The sequence below is a fragment of the Sciurus vulgaris genome, assembly GCF_902686455.1.
Source record: "Sciurus vulgaris genome assembly, chromosome: 11".
NCBI classification, from domain to species: domain Eukaryota; kingdom Metazoa; phylum Chordata; class Mammalia; order Rodentia; family Sciuridae; genus Sciurus; species Sciurus vulgaris.
The window spans coordinates 69,678,982-69,699,321 of record NC_136472.1 but is presented as its reverse complement, the minus strand read 5'-3'; the positions used below and the strand labels follow the sequence as shown (position 1 = coordinate 69,699,321).

The 20,340-nt window shown below is 45.8% G+C and overlaps 2 protein-coding genes across 3 annotated transcripts in view; one reads left to right on the top strand and one right to left on the bottom strand.

Annotated features, from left to right (window-relative positions):
* Nucleotides 1–6: 6 nt before the first annotated feature.
* On the bottom strand, nucleotides 7–11,432 carry RHOG (ras homolog family member G). Of its 2 annotated transcripts, none has more exons than XM_079104833.1 (2): nucleotides 11,311–11,432; nucleotides 7–1,849 (listed from the first exon to the last, which is right to left on the bottom strand). In XM_079104833.1, exon 2 carries the CDS (start codon nucleotides 1,779–1,781, stop codon nucleotides 1,206–1,208), a length of 576 nt encoding a protein of 191 aa, XP_078960959.1. In that variant the 5' UTR covers nucleotides 1,782–1,849; nucleotides 11,311–11,432; the 3' UTR covers nucleotides 7–1,205. The 2 variants fall into 2 exon arrangements, with proteins under 2 accessions (XP_078960959.1, XP_078960958.1); XM_079104832.1 differs by lacking the exon at nucleotides 11,311–11,432 and adding an exon at nucleotides 10,988–11,222.
* Nucleotides 11,248–20,340, top strand: part of STIM1 (stromal interaction molecule 1) — a 221,516-nt gene continuing 212,423 nt past the window's right edge. Inside the window, exon 1 of the mRNA XM_079104693.1 lies at nucleotides 11,248–11,374. The gene's annotated coding sequence lies outside the window, so the exon portion shown is untranslated. The remainder of the gene's footprint in view (nucleotides 11,375–20,340) is intronic.

Here is a 20,340-nt window from a genome sequence, read left to right as displayed (position 1 = left end):
CCCCAATGGTTCTGCCAGTGTGGTTCTGACATCATCTGATGGAAGTGGTCTATACCTGAAGGATGACCTGTTCCAGAAAAAGCACCAGCACAGCATGTATTTCTCTTCCCTTCTGAAATCACTGGCCTACAGACCCTTCCTCCTTTGCAAAGGTATGGGGGGAGGAGGGGTCAGAGGCGCACAGTTCCTACCCCAATATGAGCTTTCTGGTATCTGTCTCCCTATTGCCCCACACCTTGAGTTCTTTTGGTTGTACATTTTATTTCAAATGAAAATAAAATTTTTTTTTTCCTTTGCCAACAACCTGGGCTAACTTTGCTAGTCTTGAGGTTCATTCCTTGTTTGATAGTTACTGAGGTAAGAGATGGGTTCCAGGATGGAGGGAATAAGTCCATGGTAGGATGTTTTTGGGCCTGGAGTCTCCTAACACTCCAAAATAGAGGTTTACAGATGGAGGATCCCAGCATCTGTGGCTGGGCCCCAGAGCTTTGTTAGGGAAATTGGGGGGTGGGGTGGGGAACCACAATGAAGCCTATTGTCTCCTGTCCCCTCTTAGAGGGAACAAAAGCCTCCCAGTCTCTGGGGAGCCCTACTCCATGCCCACCCCCTAATGTCCAGCACACAGGGAGGAGCCAGGGCCACTGGAGACAGGAGGTTTTATTGATGCTGTTGGGGGTAGGAAAGGCCCCCAGGAGCACGGAGGCTGAGTCAGTCAGCAAATGCATAAGGCCTGGGCACATGGGGGCAGGTTAGGACACATTTATCTTCTCAGGATTCTGTGGCTCCTTCCTTGGGGAAGGGGGAAGGCACCTTGGGGGGTAATTCCAAGAGCAGCAAGGGCAGAGGTTAGAGATGGCTGAGAGCCCCTAACCTGAGAGAAGGCACCACAATAGGCAACAACTTTGTGGAAAGCTGGATGACTGGTCAGTAGCAGAAAATGGGGGATGTGGGGACACTGGGTTGGCTTCTTGGGGAGGTTCAACCTTGGCCTGGGTGAGCTCATGAGAATACCTGGTGTTCCCAAGCAGAGTGGGGTAGGACCCAAAGTCCATTTCCCATGGGCTTTCTTAAGGAAAAAAAGGCATTCAGGGAGCCCCCTGGCAAGGGGTGCCAGAATTAGTCCTTAAGGCACAGCTGGGGGCAGACAAGGCGCCAAGGCACAACTGGTGGGGGGTTAGGGGCAGCCTCCAAGATGAGGGCCAGGGTCATAAGAGGATGCAGGACCGCCCACGCTTGACTGGCGTGGGGTTCAGCACAGCCCGGACAGCCTCAGCGAACACTTCCTTGACGCCGTCCTGCTGCAGGGCTGAGCACTCGAGGTAGCGCACAGCATGGATCTGCTTGGCCAGTGCCTGGCCCTGCTGAGGTGTGATGGGCGCTTGGCCCTGCTCCTTGAGGCGCCGTAGGGTATCAGGCTGGGCTCTCAGGTCCTTCTTGGTGCCCACCAGGAGGATGGGCACATCAGGGCAGTGATGGCACACCTCTGGATGCCACTTGTGCCTCACGTTCTCGTAGGAGGGTGGACTGGCAATGGAGAAACAGATGACAAAGACGTTGGTCTGAGGGTAAGAGAGTGTGCGGAGGCGGTCGTATTCCTCCTGGCCCGCAGTGTCCCACAGGTTCAGGTTCACTGTGCGCCCATCAACTGCACTCTGGGCACTGTAATTGTCGAACACTGTGGGGATGTACTCCTTGGGGAAGGCATTGGTTGTGTAGCAGATGAGCAGGCATGTCTTGCCCACAGCCCCATCGCCCACCACTACACACTTGATGCTCTGCATTGTGGGTAAAGCTATGGTAGTGGAGGCAGTGCCTCCTGCCTCTTCCAGGCCCCTCTGGATGTAGTGACCTATGGAGAAATGAGAGTGATACATGGTTAAGGGGGCCTCTACCCGTTGGGAAGAAAGAATGGCACTCTGCTTGGAGGCTGCACCTGTCTCCCTGCACCAGTTGTGCCTTGGCACCTTGTCTGCCCCCAGCTGTGTCTTAAGGACTAATTCTGACACCCTTTGCCAGAGGGCTCCCTTGTGACCTTTAAAGAGGACCATAGGGCCAGGCGCAGTGGCGCATGCCTGTAATCCCCGGGGCTCGGGAGGCTGACAGGAGGATCGCAAGTTCAAAGCCAACCTCAGCAACTTAGTGAGACCCTGTCTCTAAATAAAATACAAATAAGGGCTGGGGATGTGGCTCAATGGTTGAGCACCCCTGGGTTCAATCCCTGGTTCCAACAAAACAAAACAAAACCCCACAGGAAATATGTTTGGGGCCCTGCCCCACTCTGCTTGGGAACACCAGGTATTCTCATGAGCTCACCCAGGCCAACATGGACCCAATAAGTCAACCCAATGTTCCCCTTGCTCCTCCATACAGACAGAAACCAGTTCCTATTTCATTAACCTGACATTATCCCTAAATAGAAAGACAGATACATAAATGAGCAATATCCAGCAAGATGTTACAAAAAAGCAACATAATGTGGCAAGGAAGCAAATAAGCTTTAGTGTTAGAATAACTTAAGGTCAAGTTCTGGTTCTGCTGTTTTCCAGCTGTGACCCTGGACAAACCACTTGCCCCTCTATGCCTCAGTTTTCTTATCCATAAAGTGGGGATAAAATAATACCTACCCCATTTGGTTAGTGTGAGGATTTTGTGTGTGTGTATTCTCCCCATAGTGTGTGTGTGTATGTGTGTATTCTCCCCATAGTACTGGGAATTGAACCCAGGGGCACTCCACCACTAAGCCACATCCCCAGTCCTTTTTATTTTGAGACAGGGTCTCACTAAGTTGCTAAAACTGACCTTGTGATCCCCCTGCCTCAGCCTCCCAGTCTCTGGGATTACAAGTATGGTGTCATCACATTTGCTTGTGTGAGAAATACATACATTAGTACATGTAAAGCATTTAGAATAGTACCTGCTCAAAAAATATCAACTATTTTTATTTTTTCCAAGGCAGAACAGACAATGGAGGGTACACTACAGTAGTGTAGTGATCTAGAGTCTACTAAATATAGAGCCCACCAATTTGATCTCTCAGTTCAAAAGGCTCAAAAATCAAAGACAATGTGTGCATATGTCTACTGGGAAGTGGAAAAGGAACTTTGGTGGAGTGGAGGCTGCAAAAGGACCCAGGACTTCGTTCCGGCTCTCTCTGGCCAGTTTCCCCTGGGACCAGCTGAGAGGGAAATGGTTTCACTTTTATGAGGCTGCCTCTCTGGTTAACATTAACAATATTTCCACCTTATTTGCATGAGAGAGTATGTGTGACATTCAGGTAGAAATCCTTAGAAAATGGGTCAGGAGGGCTAGGGATATAGCTCAGATGGCAGAGTGCTTGCCTTGCAAGCACAAGGCCCTGGGTTCAATCCCCAGCACCGCAAAAAAGAAAAGAAAAAGAAAAACAGGTCAGGGCAGGAAAGAAGGGCCCACTAGGGCAGTGGAGAGAATCTCAGATTGGAAGTTCAGAGACCTAAGTTCTAGCCCCAGGTCTCACTGCAACCAAACATGAGGCACTTACCCTTTCTGGGCCTCAGTTTCCCTTTCCTGGAACAGCTGAAAATGCCTGTGACAAAAGGCAGTAGTAGTAGGTGCTACTACTTTGTGCCCACTGGATTATCTGGTGGCCCTGGCATTTTACGGCAGAACTCCCGGGCCTGTAATCTTCCAGTTCCACACACAGTAGGGGAGTGGGTGTGGCAGTATGAGACCGCTCCCCCACAAGTCCAGCAATAGGCTGGCCCAGACAGGAAGGCAAGGAGGGAACTCTGGACAGCAATTATAAACCCCAAGAGACTGAAAATACAAATGGCTCTCTAAGGATGTAGTTATCAACCAACAATCAGTAAATTGGCCCTCAAAGGAGCAGCGGGGTGGGAGAGGGTAGCTTATAGGCCAGCAACAGGGGTGACACCAGAAAAAGATTAGGAATGAGATAGTGTCCAAAACAAGATGTGATGTAAGGCCAGGAGCACCAGATACCTAAATCTGACCTCTTGAGCTCATCTTTTGATCTTGACTCTTCATAAAAAGCCCTAATATGGGCTTTACAGATTACACAGTACTAAGTCACTTGGTTCTATTGATAGAGGAAACAAACTCAGAACAGTTAAAGTAACCCAACATCACACAGTTAGTATGAGAGTCAGGACACAAACCCAGTTTTGTAATCTAAAGGCCTGTTTTCCTCAATGCATTACATAGTCTCCAAGTTACCCCTAATCAGTTAACTGACTTTGAGCAAGTAAGTCAATTTCCTTCCTGGAGCCTCAGTTTCTTTATCTCTACAACAGGAGTGATAATATTTAACTTCCCAGCCTCAGGAGGCTGCAGGGAGTCTCCTAGTGTGATAATGAATATGCTCTGTAAATTATAATGTACTATACACACAGGAGGTAACAGGAAAAAAAAATAAAAGCCTTTCATCCCAAGAGGCAGGAAGCATTGAGTATGCGTAAGTTTGAGTGGTGGCATCAGCCCAATTTTCCCTATTCACATTTAGTTCAGAACCTCATCCTTTCTCCCAGGACAACTCTTTTCTCAGAAATCCTTTGACTGGAACTGTGTTGAGTAAGTTCCCATAGCCCATCTAAGGAGTGCATATGCTAAAAGGTAAGGTCAAATATGTGCCAAAAAAGAAGGGATGTCAATGCTGCAGGATACTAAATCAAGAATAGCCATCCTGGGGTTAAGGTTGACTTAAATGGCTTTTTTTTTTTTTTTTTTTAAGACTTTTCATTTAGTAAATAAATTGATGTTTGCACATGTATGGTATTAGCTAAACTACAATGACTTGTTCTGGCTTTTCCCAATTTAATTCAGATCAGGCCTGGTCCCTTATTTTGTCATTAAAATTTTTCATAATCTGAAAGGGGTTATGGATGCATATAGACCTGGGTTTAAAGCCTAATTCTGCCACTTATCATTTGTGTGACCCTGGACATACAAGGATTTGTCTCTCTAAGCTTCAATTTCATTATCTTTAAAGTGCAGTAACAATAGTACATACTTTATAGGGTTGCCCATAAGAATTGAATGCATTAATATATGTGTATACAATATAGGTACTTTGCAAGTGTGAATTCCCAGCTCCTCATTCCAGAGTGGTCTTCAGCATCTTCTGCAGACAAACCAGGATCATTCTTGCCTCTGAACTTTTACTCATTTTTCTTTCTGCTGCCATTCCCTCTCCCTTGCACAAATCTTCCTGACTCCTCAAGGCCTATTTTAAACCTCACCATCCCATGAGGCTACTGAATTTTTCTTTGATTTCCACAGCATGGTCAACCCTTTTAACCCTGCTTTTACTCCATGTGATCTCCTTTTCCAATAGTCAAACATAAGTTACTTGGCTGTGGATGCCCCTCCAACACTGGAGGCTGCAGAAAAGCTATGAGTACAGGGCTGACATACGACAGTATACAATTACTGTATTCTGATCTGTTTGCATCTTCCTCATTACTGAGATCTGGATAGAACCCTCCAGAAACCAGGACTGGATGCCCCATTGCAGCCAAAACTGTAGTGCTGAAATCTTACTGAAGAGCAATGACACCCAAAAGCTAAGACTAGGATGGGCAAAAACCCCTCTCCCCAGCATTTGCTTGAACTGGCTCCAGCAGGGAGTCCATGGGAGCATAACTCAAGCTGGGCCAACCCTATGAGGTGTTCCCTGGAGGCAGGTCTGCACCCAGTAGGCCCTGGCCTTGGGGTGTGGCCTGGACAGGCACAGAAGCTGGGAGGAAAAGGAAGCACTGATGTTTGCCTGATTGCCAGATCTCTGTGACCGTTAGAGCAGGGGAAGTGTCCCAACTGAGATGGGGGAGGGGAGGAATTGGCTCTAAGATGGGTGAATGTGGAGGCAATGGGAACTTACTACAGCCCTCTAGCCTGCCTCCTAACATGGGGCTCTCCTTTGCAGCCCTCCTTGAACCTCATTCTAACTCTAATGCATCTCTGGGCATCCCAATCCTCAGCTTTGGCCATACTACCATGATCCTCTACAAGGTGGCCTCCATATTCTCTTCCCTCAAAACTATACAGAGTCAAGGACCACTGCCACCTCCTCCAGGAAAGTTTCTGTGAATTACCTAAGTCACAAATGACTTATCCTATCCAAAGTCTGGTCCCTGTCTCTCTCATTCTTGTATCACATGCAGGGTGATCTGAATCTTATCTCTTGGTAGACTGGGAGGGCCTAGAGGGCAAGGTCCTGGCTCATTTCTGTCTCCCTGGGCTGAACACAGCACACAGTGGCTGTCAGTAAATAAGTGAATGAGTTCAATCTGTCCTTAATGTCTCTGCACACCAGAGATCCTCTTCCTGGAATGCTGCTCACTGCCTTCAGATTCTTCCTGTCCATCAAGGCCCAGTTCTGTTCCTCAGCTTATCTAGATTATAGCAAGCTCCTCTCCTGCCTTACCTTTTCTAGCACTGACTGATTGTTTTGTTCATTTTGTTGAAATAATTGGATACCTCATAGGGAGGGAAGTCTGTACTCCTATTTATTTGCTGAAATCCAGCAGAAGGCTGAGCAAAAGCTACAGGCTGACACACACTTCCTACCCCATCAATTCACAGACATTGATGCTGGGAACAAGGACAGCCTCGGTGTCCAAAAGATGCAGGACAAAGGTAGCTAACTTCGTTCTCATCCTGAGAAGCACAATGTTAGGGTAACAAATACACAAGTTATATTGCTTTGTCCTTGGCTGGAAGGGTGAGGGGTGAAGCAAACAGAGGTAGCTTAGAGGAGTTGAGGAAGATGGATAGGAACAATATCCTGTCCAAATCCAAAAGGCTAAGAACTGGATTGGAATATCTAAAGACCCTGGGTCAAAGATAGGCAAGGGGCAGAGTCACTATTAGAAAGGTCCTGTAAGTCTGTTTGTTTGTTTATTTGTTTGTTTTGGAGGGAAGAGAGAGAGAGAGGTGATACAAGGAGACCCACAGGGGCTGCAGCTGGCTGCAGCTGGGCTGGGAGGAAGAAGCTGGGGGGAGACATGAGGTCAGTGTGGGGCTGGGACCAGGCCAAGGGCTGAGTCTCTCTTTCTTCCCCTTCTCCCCACCAGCAGAGAAGAGCAAAGCTTAGTTCCCAGGCTTAAAAAAAAGGAAAAGAAAAAAAAAAAAAAAAAAAAAATCCATGCAGGAGGATTCTCTAGCTCTTGCCATTCTCTATTCTTCAGCCTCTGCATAAATCCTGTACTACATCAGGTAGGGTTGATGCTACCCACTAGGGGCTGGAGACAGGAGGAAAGAGGACAGTTGTTGCTGAAAAGGCTATAGGACCCTTTCGTAAGTCTCCATTCCTTCCCATCTTCCCTGGCCATCGTGGCACCTGGGGTGTTCCACAAAGGGTGAACCCCAGGGTTAAGATAGCCCTTTTGGGGTTCCCAAGGAAGCAGCCCCCTCCCACACCAAGCTGCACAGAGGAAGGCTCACACACTGGCTTCCTCCTCCCACTCAGCAGCCCAGCAGCCCCTGAGCCTCATGAAAGGCCTGTGAAGTGGCACTTCCTTTGCCTTTGTTCATTTCACATGAGGCTGTACAGAAGTGCCATCCTCTCAAGCCTGCCTCCCCCACCTGAAAATACCCACAGAGAAACCCAGGGCTGCTCAGGTCCTTTAGCTTCACCAAAGGCCTGAGGGGGTTTCCACAAGGGAAAATAACATCAGAGAGGAAACTCCAGCATCCATTTTCCAACATCAGTGGGGCAGAGCTGGAGCAGGGGACAGGGTAGTCCCCAGTCTTGCTGCCCCTGGCAAAATCCCCAACACTCTGCTGCCTTCTTCACACTTAACTTAGAGCAATTCTTGTGCTTTGGAGAAGGCCTGTTATATGAAAGCTTGTGGGACAGGAGTGGCCAGAGTTGGGGGCTCAGCAATGAGGAATCTCATGGGGGAGAGAGTTCAAGCAATCATTATTCACTGTGCCCTTTGGAAGTATTGATAATGCACTCCTTAATGTTGAAACACAGCCAAGAGAAACTAAATTGACCAGGGTTATACAGAGAATTGGCTGTAATTCCAGGACAAGGACTTGTGTTTCCGAACCTCTAGCCTGATGTTAGTTCCACAAAGGAGAGAAGTTCAGGACTGTTCCTTTAACCCGAGGGGCCCCATCATCTCTCTGACTTCATTTAGAATGGCCCTACTATGGGCCAAAAGAGTCAGGTTGACATATATCTGAGCCACTTTTGCTTCTAAGATTCCAGGTCCCCATGACAACCAAGCCCAATGTGCAGTGTTCATGATTAGGCACTAACATTAAGGGACAGCCAGCCCTGCCTCAGCTAAGAAGCTCCTTCTCTGGCCTTTAGCTCCTGGGGAGATGCCCTCCCCCATTTGAGATGAGGACAAAAGAGGAAGCTGGACCCTGGACAGGAAAACCAGACTGATCTCGGGAGGTGGCCCAGGCTTTGTCTTTGGTTTCCCTTCTTAGCTCTTCTCACGGACCCCTACAAATCTTATCTCTAATGTATCTACAATGTATACATAGAGAGAGGCCTCTAATTCAAGCCAGGAATCCCTTCTTATTCCTAGTTCCCCAGCTACCATCATCCTAATATCTTTCCAATTGTCTCACTACAGCCACAACCTCTCATATTTTTCTGCTCATAAGTTTACACCAGCCATCTCTTCTGTACCAACATCTTGCCAGAACCATCTCTCCAAATTCCAGATTTCCAACCAGGATGCATGACAATGTCACAACACTACTTCTTTTCATTTCATAACCTTGACCATACTATTTCTTTAACTATGACCTCAATAGTAGCCTCCTAGTTTATACTCCCTTCCCCATAGTATTTTCCCACTTAGATTCCTCACCTCCTGGTCATATTTTGAATCATGATTTTCTTGCAATTAGCTAAACTTTCAACGGGTCCAGATCTTGCCTGGAAGACCCTGTCTCTTCCAAACTATCTTTACCCTTGCAGTCCTGTAGGTTGCTTAGTCATGAGGGATACTAAAATAAATACTGGTTTATTTATTTTAAGGCCAGGGATCAGGACTCCTAGAGATTTTATTGAGCTGTGATGCTAGTAAAGTGCCTTGTATGCACATCCTTCCCTAAGCCTTGGATTTCCTCCTGGGACCAAACCTCTGTACCTCCCAAAAATGAGAGTAGGAGAGACAGATAGGTAGAAGGGCTAGACTGGGTAGGGCAACTTACAGAAGAGAGACAACTGTGAGATGGGAAGAGGACAAAATGGAAAATGAAAAGAGCTCTTAAATTTAGCTGTGCTTGAGAGATCTCCAAAATGTAGCACTTGGTCCTCTCCACTTCTCTTTTTTTTTTCTAGTAGAGAGTATATTTCTAATAAACACAGTAGACTTGAGGAGGAAGAAAAAAATAAAAAAGATCTCTCAGCATGTAGCCCAAAGGCTTGAGGAAGGAGCTCTAGAATGGAGACAAGCACTTTTAGAACTAGGAGGGACTAAAGTCAGACTGGGGAGAAATTTCTGTGAGAGAGGGGAGAGGATCCTACGTAAGAGGAGGAATATTAAGGATGCCTGAAGGCAGAAGGGCTTCCTGGTTACCAAGACCCTAATGCAGACCAGGACCATGGGTACCCAGCCTGGACAGCAATGAAGAGGGGGCAGAGAGCTTTGCCTCAATACTTTTCTTGATTTGAAATAAAAACAAGATTGAAGTTAAACCAGTTGCAGTCTTCCCTCGAGAATCCTGACTTTGCCCCCTCCCTTTCCTTCCATCACACTAGATGGTCTGTCCCATTCTCCCCATTGGATGGTTGAAAGTCAGACATTTAGATTATCCCCCAGTTGCCAGGCATGACCTATTGGTACAGCACCCCAGGGTTGGGCTGAGTTGGATTTCCCATGGCCTCTCTCACCAGTCTTATTCCTGTGTCACCCTACCCTGACTGCTTCCTCCTGCCTAACCACAATGTCACCCACTGCAGGTTCCTTTCATTCTACTCTGCTGGCTGCTGCTCTGGGCTCTCAAGGCTGAAGGCAGTTATTTTGTCTCCAAGAGATAAAGATGTAGACACACAGGCACTTGTATGTGCACACTCAAACACATGAACTCACACACACAGAGGTTTCTAGCCCTTTTAATCATCTCTATCACTGGGAGGCTGCCTGCCATTCCAAGACAGGGAGGTTTGAAAGGCTCTCAAACTCACCAACTTTTCTACAGTAGTTTCTGATCCTGAAACTGGAGATGAGTAGCTGAAAGGGAAGGAGACAGACAGAAGGTGACAGGCTGAGAGATCAAGAGGAATGAGGGGAGGTGGAAGGTGTGACTGCCAGAAGCTGGGAAAAAAGGGGGGAGGCTATAGGAGACCAAGAGGAACAGAGGGACATGCTAAGAGTGAGGTCAGGGCCTTGGCATGTTTGTGTGCAGGGGAAAAAAGACTGAAGAGGATGAGAGGAGGTAGACCCTAAAGAAAGGGTGCAGGAAGACAGTATATGTAGAATTTAGGAACTAAGGAGGGAAAAGGCTAGAAAATGATTCCCAGTCATTACCTGAGGCCAGAGTCCTATAACTTGTCAGCGACTATCAGTCCTAAATGAGTCCTGCTACCTTCAGTCACAGGACTAGACCAAGCCCTTTCCTTTCTCAGTTTATACCCCAAAGAGCAAGGCCAGGTTTAGGTGAAATAGGCACAACACATGTAGCTCACTACAGTTAAGTGCCTATTGCTTATCTCCAAGGATGGAGAGGCTGGGGTTCAGAAAAGCAGAAAAGGAATGGGGCCAGAGGAGCTGCGAGTGGGGTTGTCCTGAGTGCTGGGGACCTGAACCCCTGGAGTGAGCCTAAGAGTGAGTCTGAATTGGCATTGATGTTCCAGGGAGAAAGCTCTTTCCCAGCAGTGTCAGGCTTCAGAGGCCCCATACACCGCCCCCCATCTCAGCATTACAAATGTCACAACTGCCAGAGCAGAGGGAGCGCCCTCCCGGTCCCAGAGGCCCTCTCCCCTCACACTTCTGAACACTCCTCACAGCTTCTGAGGACATCCCACCTCTGAGTCCCATCTCCCAGCTTTGCCACTTCAGAATCTTCTGTCGCGGAACCAGAGACCCTCCGACCTCAGGGGTCATTCGCGGCTTCCGAAAGCCGGCAACGCCGCTGGAAACCCACCCTCACAGAACCGCCACCGACTCCAAGTGGCTGGGTCCTCGCCCCGCCCGGCTGGCCGCGCCCGCCCAACTTGTAGTGAGCCGAGAACCTCCCGCCGGCGGCCTCCCGCAGGCAAACTTCCTGGGCCGGCGCCCGTGCGGGGTCCCGGGCCGGCCAGGCGCCCCTCCCCAGGACCCTTGCCCGCCGGCCACGGCCGGGCCTCACCTGGTGCCCTCCCCGCGGCGGGGGACCTGGGGGCGGCGGCAGCGGCTCCGGGCTCGAGAAGGAAGTGAGAGCGGGAGGCCGGAGGAAGTGGGGGGGGCGGGCCGGTGGGCCGGGGCGGGGCGCGGGGGCGGGCCGGGCCGGGGCGGGGCGCGACCAGGAAGTCCGCGGGCGCATTTCCCCCACCCTCGGACCCCGGTGTCCTCAGGCTTCCCACTCCCCCCCCCCACCTGTTCCCCTGAGACCCTTCAGGTCAGGCCTCTCAAGGTCAGGTCTCCCCGCCTTCTGGTCATCCCATCCCAGCAGAGGCCGTAAGCCAGGCGCTAGGCATTTGTTCTTTTCCCGTGTATCTCACCCCCGCCACCCTCGGGGGATGGTGAGAAAGGCACCCTAGGCCTGGCGCCTTCAGCCAAGCCAGGGATCTAGCGGTGACCGAGGCTGGCTGGGGTATAGCTATAATGGGTCAGTCTGGGGCAGTCCCCACCCCTACCCTGAGACCCAGGGGAGTGCGGGATGGTGGTGATTCAGCAGTGGGAAGGTCCCAGACCCTTGGGGATGGTGGGGAGACTGGGGGAAGGGGAGCTGGCGTCAGCACCCCGGGGAAAGACATGATCAGCAGAGGCGCAGGCGGAGCTGCGGGCCCCAAAAACAGGATGTCGCGTCGTTCCGCACCCAGCGGCCCTGCGCCGCCTAACTCTGGGGAGGGGGCGGGGCGGACGGAGATCGTGGGGCTCCCCTTGCTCCCAGTTCTAGCCTGGGGCGCGCAAGCTGCGAAGCGCGGAAGAACCGCACCCAGGCCTGAGGTCCGGCTTGGGCCCTGGGGGCCGGCGGGTGGGCGGGTTCGTGGGCGCCCTCTGGTGCTTCTGCTCCCAGGTCTTGAGCGCGGAACTTTGACTTGAGAATCGTTCTGAATGGTTCAGCGCAAACATTTTGAGAGCTTACCACGTGCAGAGCTCTCTGCCAGGTGCAGTGGAGAAAAAACAGTGTTTAAGACAGGGTGCCTGACTTCCACAGGCTTTCCAAATAAAGAGTCTAGTCAATCCCGGGAATAAATAGTTTATCCTTTCTGAGCCTCAGTTCTGTCTTTGGTAAAATAGAATAATTTCTCCTTCACCCGGTGGTTGAGAAAACAACAGAGAATGGGCGTAAAAGCCCTGCTGTCACTGCCTGGCAACTGTATCGGAAGTGAAGTTAGAGGCTGTCAGATTCAAACTGGTAAATGATTCTTGAGTGGATGAATTCCTTCTCCAAGGTTCTCCCCCAGGCAGAGTATGGAGTCTCTCCTCTTCCTTGGTCCTTACCGCTTTTGAGACAAACTCCTCTTTGTGGGGAGGGGAGGGCAGGAAAAACTAGAGGGAAATTTTATTCCCCTTCATACCCTGCTGGAAGCACATGATTGGTGGTAGGCATTTAATGGGTGAAGAAAGAGTGTGAGTCCCATAAATGACAGGGTTCAGAGGCGACCACATGTTAAAATGGCTTCTATGAAGCCATTAAAAATTATGTACCAGGGCTGGAATTGTGGCTCAGTGGTAAAGTGCTCTCCTAGCATGTGTGAGGCACTGGGTTCGATTCTCAGCACCATATAAAAATAAATGAAGGTATTGTGTCCATCTACAACTAAAAAAAACCTTTTTTTTAAATTATGTTCCAGAAGAAAGGTTTTTTTTTTGTTTTGTTTTGTTTTTGTTTTTGTTTTTGTTTTTTTTTTTTTTTTTTTTTTTGAGCTGTACTCCTTCAAGTTCCTTTCCCAAGATTTGAGGGCAGGAAAATAGTGGGACTTTGGGCCCCTCCTCTCCTTCAGACAAGGTTTGCTCTTACCTGAGTTATATACTGGTGCTCTTGTTAAAGAGTTAAAAAAAAATGTTTCCTCAAAACATATTTGAAAATCAATTTAGGAGCAGAATGGTAAGAGCAGGGTACACAAGGTGAAGTAGATTAGAAGACTGGATTTGGCCTGGTGGTCATACATTCCTGTGATCCTAGCTATTTAGAAGACCAAGGCAGGAGGATTGAAAGTTTGAGGCCAACCTCCTCAACTTAGTGAGACCCTATCTCAAAATAGAAAATAAAAAGAGTTGGGGATGTGGCTCAGTGGTAGATGACCCTTGGTTCAATCCTCCCTACCAAAACCAAAACAAAACAAAACAAAAAGACTGGACTGTCAGCGATGGGTCAGAGTGTACTTCCTGAGCCTCTGAATGTCTTGGAATTGCCTTGCCCTAGTTCAGGAGGTAGAACCTGACTCGAGGATCTCACTTTCTCGTAAGATATGAGACTGTTGCAGATGAAGTTATCAGAGCAGGAAAGAGCCCAGGGCTGCACTTCAGAAGACCTTGAATCTAGTCTTGGTTCAGATGGACAGATTGGTGAGATTTTAGGTAAGCTCTACCTTTCTCTAGGTCTCTCAGACTCCTTCACAAGAAAACAAGGGTTTGAACTAGATGATGTTTGAGCTCTGACCTTCTATGATGCACTCTTCAGAATAATAATTAAACAATTAAGGTTTATGCATATAGCACATTGCTCATAGGTTAATACCACTTAGGTCATCATTCTTTGTGCTCTAGTAAATTGTATCAGTGCCTAATGTCTGTCTCCTCCTCCTTTGAGGTTGTGTGTGATTCATTTCTGTGTCCACCCATTGGGCCTGGCACGGGCAGGCTTAAGCACATATTTTCCTTCAGTAAACATCTGTGGAATTAAATTGCTTTAATAAATTACTAATATATGTGGAACCATCAGAGTTCAGGTGATTTGGAGCCACTTTTTTGGAACAGATACATAAAGGGCCAGTATGATCAGAGGAGAGGGAAGGGGCAGGTGGAATTGCCTGCAGGGGTTTATTGGAGAAGGATGCTGAGCTGAAGAGGGTAGAAAAGGGCACAATATCAGATGGGCTGTTTCTTTTTCCTACTCTCTCACCAACTTTTCTTGAATAGGTGAGTTCTTGAGTGTGTGTGAGTGCTCACAAACAGCTGAGAGACAAGGACACCAAGCCTGGATGTTTAGAAGTGAGACAATATATGGAAGCACTTGGAAGGGTAGAGTAAATAGAGTTCATAGACATGTTCTGGAGCCAGACAGATCAGGACTCAAATCCTGGTACTAATGTGTTCAGTATGGCCTTTAATAAGTCACATGGCCTCTTGCATTCATTCCTTCCACGCATATTGATTGCAGATCTTCTTGATGCCAGGTATAGTGTTTATATGCCAGAAATGAACTGGAGAAAACAAGACAAGTCCCTGCCCTATTGTAACTAGCACAGGAGATAGACCTTAAGCAGGTTATCTGGGCTGGGGTTGCAGCTCAGTGGTAGAGCCCTTGCTAACTTGTGAAGCCCCGAGTTCAATCCCTGGCACCATAAAAAACAAAAATAACAGGTAATCATACAAAAGTACAGAACACAATAAGAGCATATTACAGGGCTAACTACTCAATTTTAGTTTCATTTTAAAATAGAAATGACAAATAGTGCTTTGTGGGCTTGTGGGGATTAAATTAGATAGTGCGTGTGGAGTGGCTAGCAAATTGTCCAGTGGTATCACAAATATTAAGTTTTACATCCAAATAATGTTTTAAGCTTTTTTTTTTTTTTTTTTCACCTTAATCAATAATTCCTTCTTTCTCAAAAAGCAGAGTGGGGAGAGCTGGAGGAGAAAGGTCCTAGATGATCTCACTTGTGCCCTGGTAGCTTCTAAATGGGTCTCACTGAACTTAAGCTCCTGTAGTTTACCCAGTGACCCACTGAGGCCTTCTGCTTATCCCAGGTCTCAACCCCTCTGGCTAACCTGAATTCTAAATTCTCCTTTGTCTTTGATGTGGCTTTAGGTACTCAGCCTTCTTGGTCTCCTCTTCCTTCTCTGCCTGCCTGAAGAGTAGAACACTGTCTCCTTTTTATTACTCCTCTTTATTGATATTGCCAAAGATAAGATCAGTGTACCATTTTTGTGGGCTTTGACGGGCAAGACAGGAGATAGTAGAAAGAACACGGGAAGTGACAAATTGAACAAAGTTCTAGAGTCATGTCTTTTTTTTCCCCTCATGGTGCTGGGGATTGAACCCAGGGCCTTATGCTTGACAGGCAAGCACTCTACAAACTGAGCTATAACCCCAGCCCTGTGGAGTCATGTCTTCATATCCATTGTACTTAATTCTCTTGAGGAACTAAGTGGATGGTGGGGGATGGGACAATGGCCATGCTCTGTCCTCCAAGAGAGTCCCTCCTCCTAGGCAGGCAGAACAATAGTTGTCCTGTTTGCCTCCAGAACTCCTTTGCATCTCTGAGATTTTCCAAACTGGGTGGTACCCAGGTCATCTGTCATAATCCCCACTGGGAAATTGTTCCTTCCTCAATCCTGGTGTTCCAAGAACAACTTAACTCTAAGATGCCCACTGATTTAGTATTCCTTGTCCCCCTCCCTTTCTCCTCTAATGTTCATCTTTGCCCTTTACTTGCCGTGTGACCCTGGACAAATTATGGAATATTTTTTACAAATATTTTTAGTTGTAGATGGACACAATACCTTTATTTTGTTTAGTTTTTTTTTTTTTTTTTTTTTAATGTGGTGCTGGGGATCGAACCCAGTGTCTCACGCATGCTAAGCAAGCAGCTCTACCACTGAGCCACAACTCCAGCCCCTATGGAATATTTTAATAAAATAACTTAGATATGTTTTACACTGTTTTAATATAATTCCATGAGGCAGATAATATTGTCTCTACCTTATAAGTAAAAACACCTACAGATAAGAAAATTTAATTTTCTCCTTTCCTCTCTTTTAATCTTTTAATAAGATTGCTGTGGATATTAATTATATGAGATAACGTAAGCTCCATGAGAGGAAGAAGTTTTGTTTATTTTATTAATGCTATACTCCCAGTGCCTAGGAAAGTGTTTGGTTTATAAATATGTTGCTCAGTAAATATTTAGTGTTTTCTTTTGTTTGAGATACTAGGGACTGAGTCTGAGTGGTGCTCTACCACTGGGATACATTCTCAAACCCTTTTTATTTTTTATTTTCAGATAGGGTCTTGTGAAGTTGCTGAGGCTGGTCTTGAACTTTTTTTTTTTTCTTTAGTTGTCCATGGATCTTTTATTTTATTTATTCATTTTTAAATGGATAAATTAGTATATTCTTATAATGGAATAAAATATAAAATTTTATTTATTTATAGGTGGTGCTGAGTATCGAACCCAGTGCCTCACACGTGCCATGCAAGTACTCTACCACTGAGCCACAACTCCAGCCTGAGTCTTGAACCTCCTGAGTTGCTGGGATTAACACTGTGCCCAAGTAGTGAATACTTGTTGAATGACTGATTGGCTATAGTATGTTTAATATAATACCGAGCACAGAATAGTTCCTTCCAAATTCAAAGCTATCCTTCCAAATTCAATGCTATTATTTAATCTTGATCAGTCTTGCTTTTTCACCTGGTATTCTAGTTAATTGTCAGATATTTTTCAACTGTGGATCCTTTTGTGTTCCCAACACTATTGCCCAAATCAGATTTCATATTTGCTCCTCAGGTCTTGCCTAAAGTCATACATCTAGGGCTGGAATGTAGCTCAGTGGTAGAGTGCTTGCCTAATATGTGCAAGGCCTAGGTTCAATCCCCAGAACCGCCCTCTCCCCCAAAAGGCACAAATTTAGTAAGGTTAGCTGGGTTTTCTGCTGATCACCTCATTTGTCTCTAGTTTCTCCCTCCTTCTTCAATTGATTCTCAACAGAATGATCGCTGCACATTATACACTCTTGTTCTTGGTGTAATTCTTTAATTACTTTGATAACAAGAGCCAACATTTATTGAGCACATTAATCTATGCCAGGCACTGTTCTGATTACATGTATTAACTCATCTAAGCTTCACAGAATCCTTTTTTTCAGTTGGAGAAACTGAGGCCAGAGAGGTTACTTGCCCAGATTCACACATCAGAACTTGGATGTGAGTCTAGGAAGTCTGATTCCAGAACCTCTCTACCTGCTTCCCCCCAAACCCATGCTAGAATCTATGCTTCCATACAGCCTCCTTGACTGCTTTAGTCAGTTATTTGTTCCTCTTCTGTGGCCTTTCACCTACTGCTTTACAATCCCCGAACCCAGGAGCTCTCTACAACTGACTACATCCCCAGCCCTTTTTATTTTTTACTTTGAAACAGGATCTTGCTAAGATGCCCAGTTTGGCGTCAAATTTGTAATCTTTCCTCAGTCTCTCAAGTAGCTGGGATTACAGGCATGGGCCACCATGCTTGGTTCAGTAGATGTCAAATGAATAAATGAACATTGGTAATAAGTAAGATTCTAGAACTGATTCTGGAAGAGGAGATGATGCTCTGTTGCTTCTAAGCCAAGTTCTCTCCTCATTCCCTACCCAGCCAGATCTTAGGCGATTTCTCCGTGATGGATGTACTTTTCATTTTTGGACACCAGGGGGCGCCACTATTAACACAGCCCAAGCTCAGGGATTCCTTAAGTTTTTGAGCAGATTTCTGATTTGAATACACTTCTACAAAAGTTTCTCTTATTTTCCAAATTAAAGCTATTGGTGACCAGAAACCCTGTGATTAGAGGAAGGACAATTAGGCTGCTGTACAGAACACACATCATTCATTCATTCACTCAGCCAAACACTTGTATACTAGCTATATACAGGGCATCCCAGCCTGTGAGAATACAATAATAAATGAAATGCAGTCCTTGATGAGTTCAGAGGCTAATGGTGAAGGGAGATGCTTATAGATAAACTGAAGCACTCTAAGGTATAGCAGAAGACTGGAGAGATGGGGAAAAATCAAGAAGGGGTGACTTGGAGTTGTTTTTCTTTCTTTTTTATCATAATCCTTAGTACATCATGGCTGTCATCATTGGTTAAGTAATGAATGTTTTCATTTCACTTGAACTGAGACATAAAGGATATGAAGAAAATCTCAGAGGAGAAAGCAAGCTTGGTTTTCACTCTACCACTTCTCAGCTTCATTTCTTCATTTCCAAAATGAATATAGCCTCTGTCTTTTCTAGCAGAGTTGCTATGAGGAAGAGATGAGATAATAGATGTAAAACTTCTTGAAAATAGTAGACTGGGGACATAAGAATTAGTGTAATCTAGCTGGGCAGGGTGATTCACACCTGTAATTCCAGTGACTCAGCAGGCTGAGATAGGAGGATCACATATTCAAGACCAGCCTTGGCAATTTAGGGAGACCCTGTCTCAAAAACAAAACAAGGCTGGGTGTGGTGGCGTACATCTGTAATTCCAGCAACAGGAGTCCTAGGGCAGGAGAATCACAAATTCAAGGCCAGCCTCAGCAACTTTGCGAGACCTTGTCTCAACATAAAAAAATAAAAGGGACTGGGGATATAGCTCAGTGATCCTCCTGTCTCAGCCTCCTGAGTAGCTGAGATAACAGGCATGTGCTACCATGCCTGGCAACACTTTGGGTGTGTGTGTTGGGGAGTGGTGGTGCTAGTTTCAAACCCAGGGGCTTGTGTGTGCTAGGCAAGTACTCTACCACTGAGCAACCTGTGCATCTCAGAATTCCCTTCCTTTTTCTGACTGTATAATATTCCACCATATATATATATACACACACACACACACATATATAATATATATATACATGTATAATATTTTGTTTATTCTTTCATCTATCAATGGACAGTTGGATTTCTTCCATCTTTTCACTATTGTGAATAATGCTACTATGAACATGCTTATACAAATATTTGAGACCGGGCTTTCATTTTTTTTTTTTTTTTTTATCCAGAAATATATACCCAAAGTAGAATTGCTGGATCATTTGGTAATTCTATTTTTAGTTCCTAGACACCATTTTTAGCCTTACAGGAAATGCAACAGGCTCCAAGAAGTTCAAGGTCTTGGTGTGAACCAGGGTAACTGACCCAGGTTTCTTGCCTGGTCAGGCTTTTTGTACCAAATAGATTATGCACTTATACCCACAAAGAAATAACATAGTGTCTAAGAGAATTGATGCAAATATGAAGGAAGTTGGGTTAAGTATGTTTTACTTTGTTCTTTTCTTGCATGTTCTCTTAACCAAATGAGTGCACAGGTAGGTGGCTTAGGTGGAAATTACAAACTGGCAGTCTGAGTGATTAATCTGGGCTGCAGATATGTTTGATGAGGCCTATAAAGGATTTTTTTTTTTTTACTTTACATACTTACAAATTAATGGCAACTTTTTACTACCCAAGAAAGTGAAATAACTTCCTATGCATTTTTTTAACAAAGCAGTTTTCCTCAGAAGAGATGATTAAATATATAAATGGAGGATATCTAGAACCTACCACATGAACAGTGAGAAATTTCTACAATTAACAATTGTTTTTAATGACTCACCAAGCACAAAATAAAAAAATTGTATAAAAATCAAACTTCCCTGCATATCAGGAATAGTTCAATTTACCCATGGTTCCCACACAATTCAAAATAGATAACAATTTTATTAAGTAACTTAAAAACGCTACCTATTAAACTCTCACACTATTGCCTGAAAAGCACATATAAAATTATCAAAACTAAATGATTCTTTATGAAAATAAGTGGTAAAAATTTAACAAATCTAGAGATCTACATTAAGAGTGAGCTATTAGGGCCGGGTTGTGGCTCTGTGTTAGAGCACTTGCCTGGCATGTGTGAGGCCCTGGGTTTGCTCCTTAGCACCACATATAAAGAAATAAATAAAATAAAGGTCCATTGAAAACTAAAAAGATATTAAAAAAATGAGCTTTTAATAAAGAAAATCAATTTAGGCCAGGTACCATGGCACATGCCTATAATCTCAGCAATTCATATAAAGGGTTTTACACTTTATTTTCATGGTACTGGGGATTGAACCTAGGACCTTGTACATGCAAAGGACAAGCTCTAAGCTGAGCTACATCCCCAGCCCTGGGTTTTGTACAATATTAAACAAAGACTCTGTCATATAAAAGTTCATATTTCTATCTTATCTTACTTACAATAAGATACTTACTTATTGTCAATAGTGGTCCTACTTTCCTGTCT

What these genes read in the sequence shown, in the direction of transcription:
- RHOG (XM_079104832.1), bottom strand. Translation starts at nt 11,066, where the DNA reads ATGACCCCTGAGGTCGGAGGGTCTCTGGTTCCGCGACAGAAGATTCTG. An exon ending in CTGGGAGATGGGACTCAGAG is followed by an intron (nt 1,850 to 10,987) that starts GTGGGATGTCCT and finishes ATTTCTCCATAG; the next exon opens with GTCACTACATCCAGAGGGGC.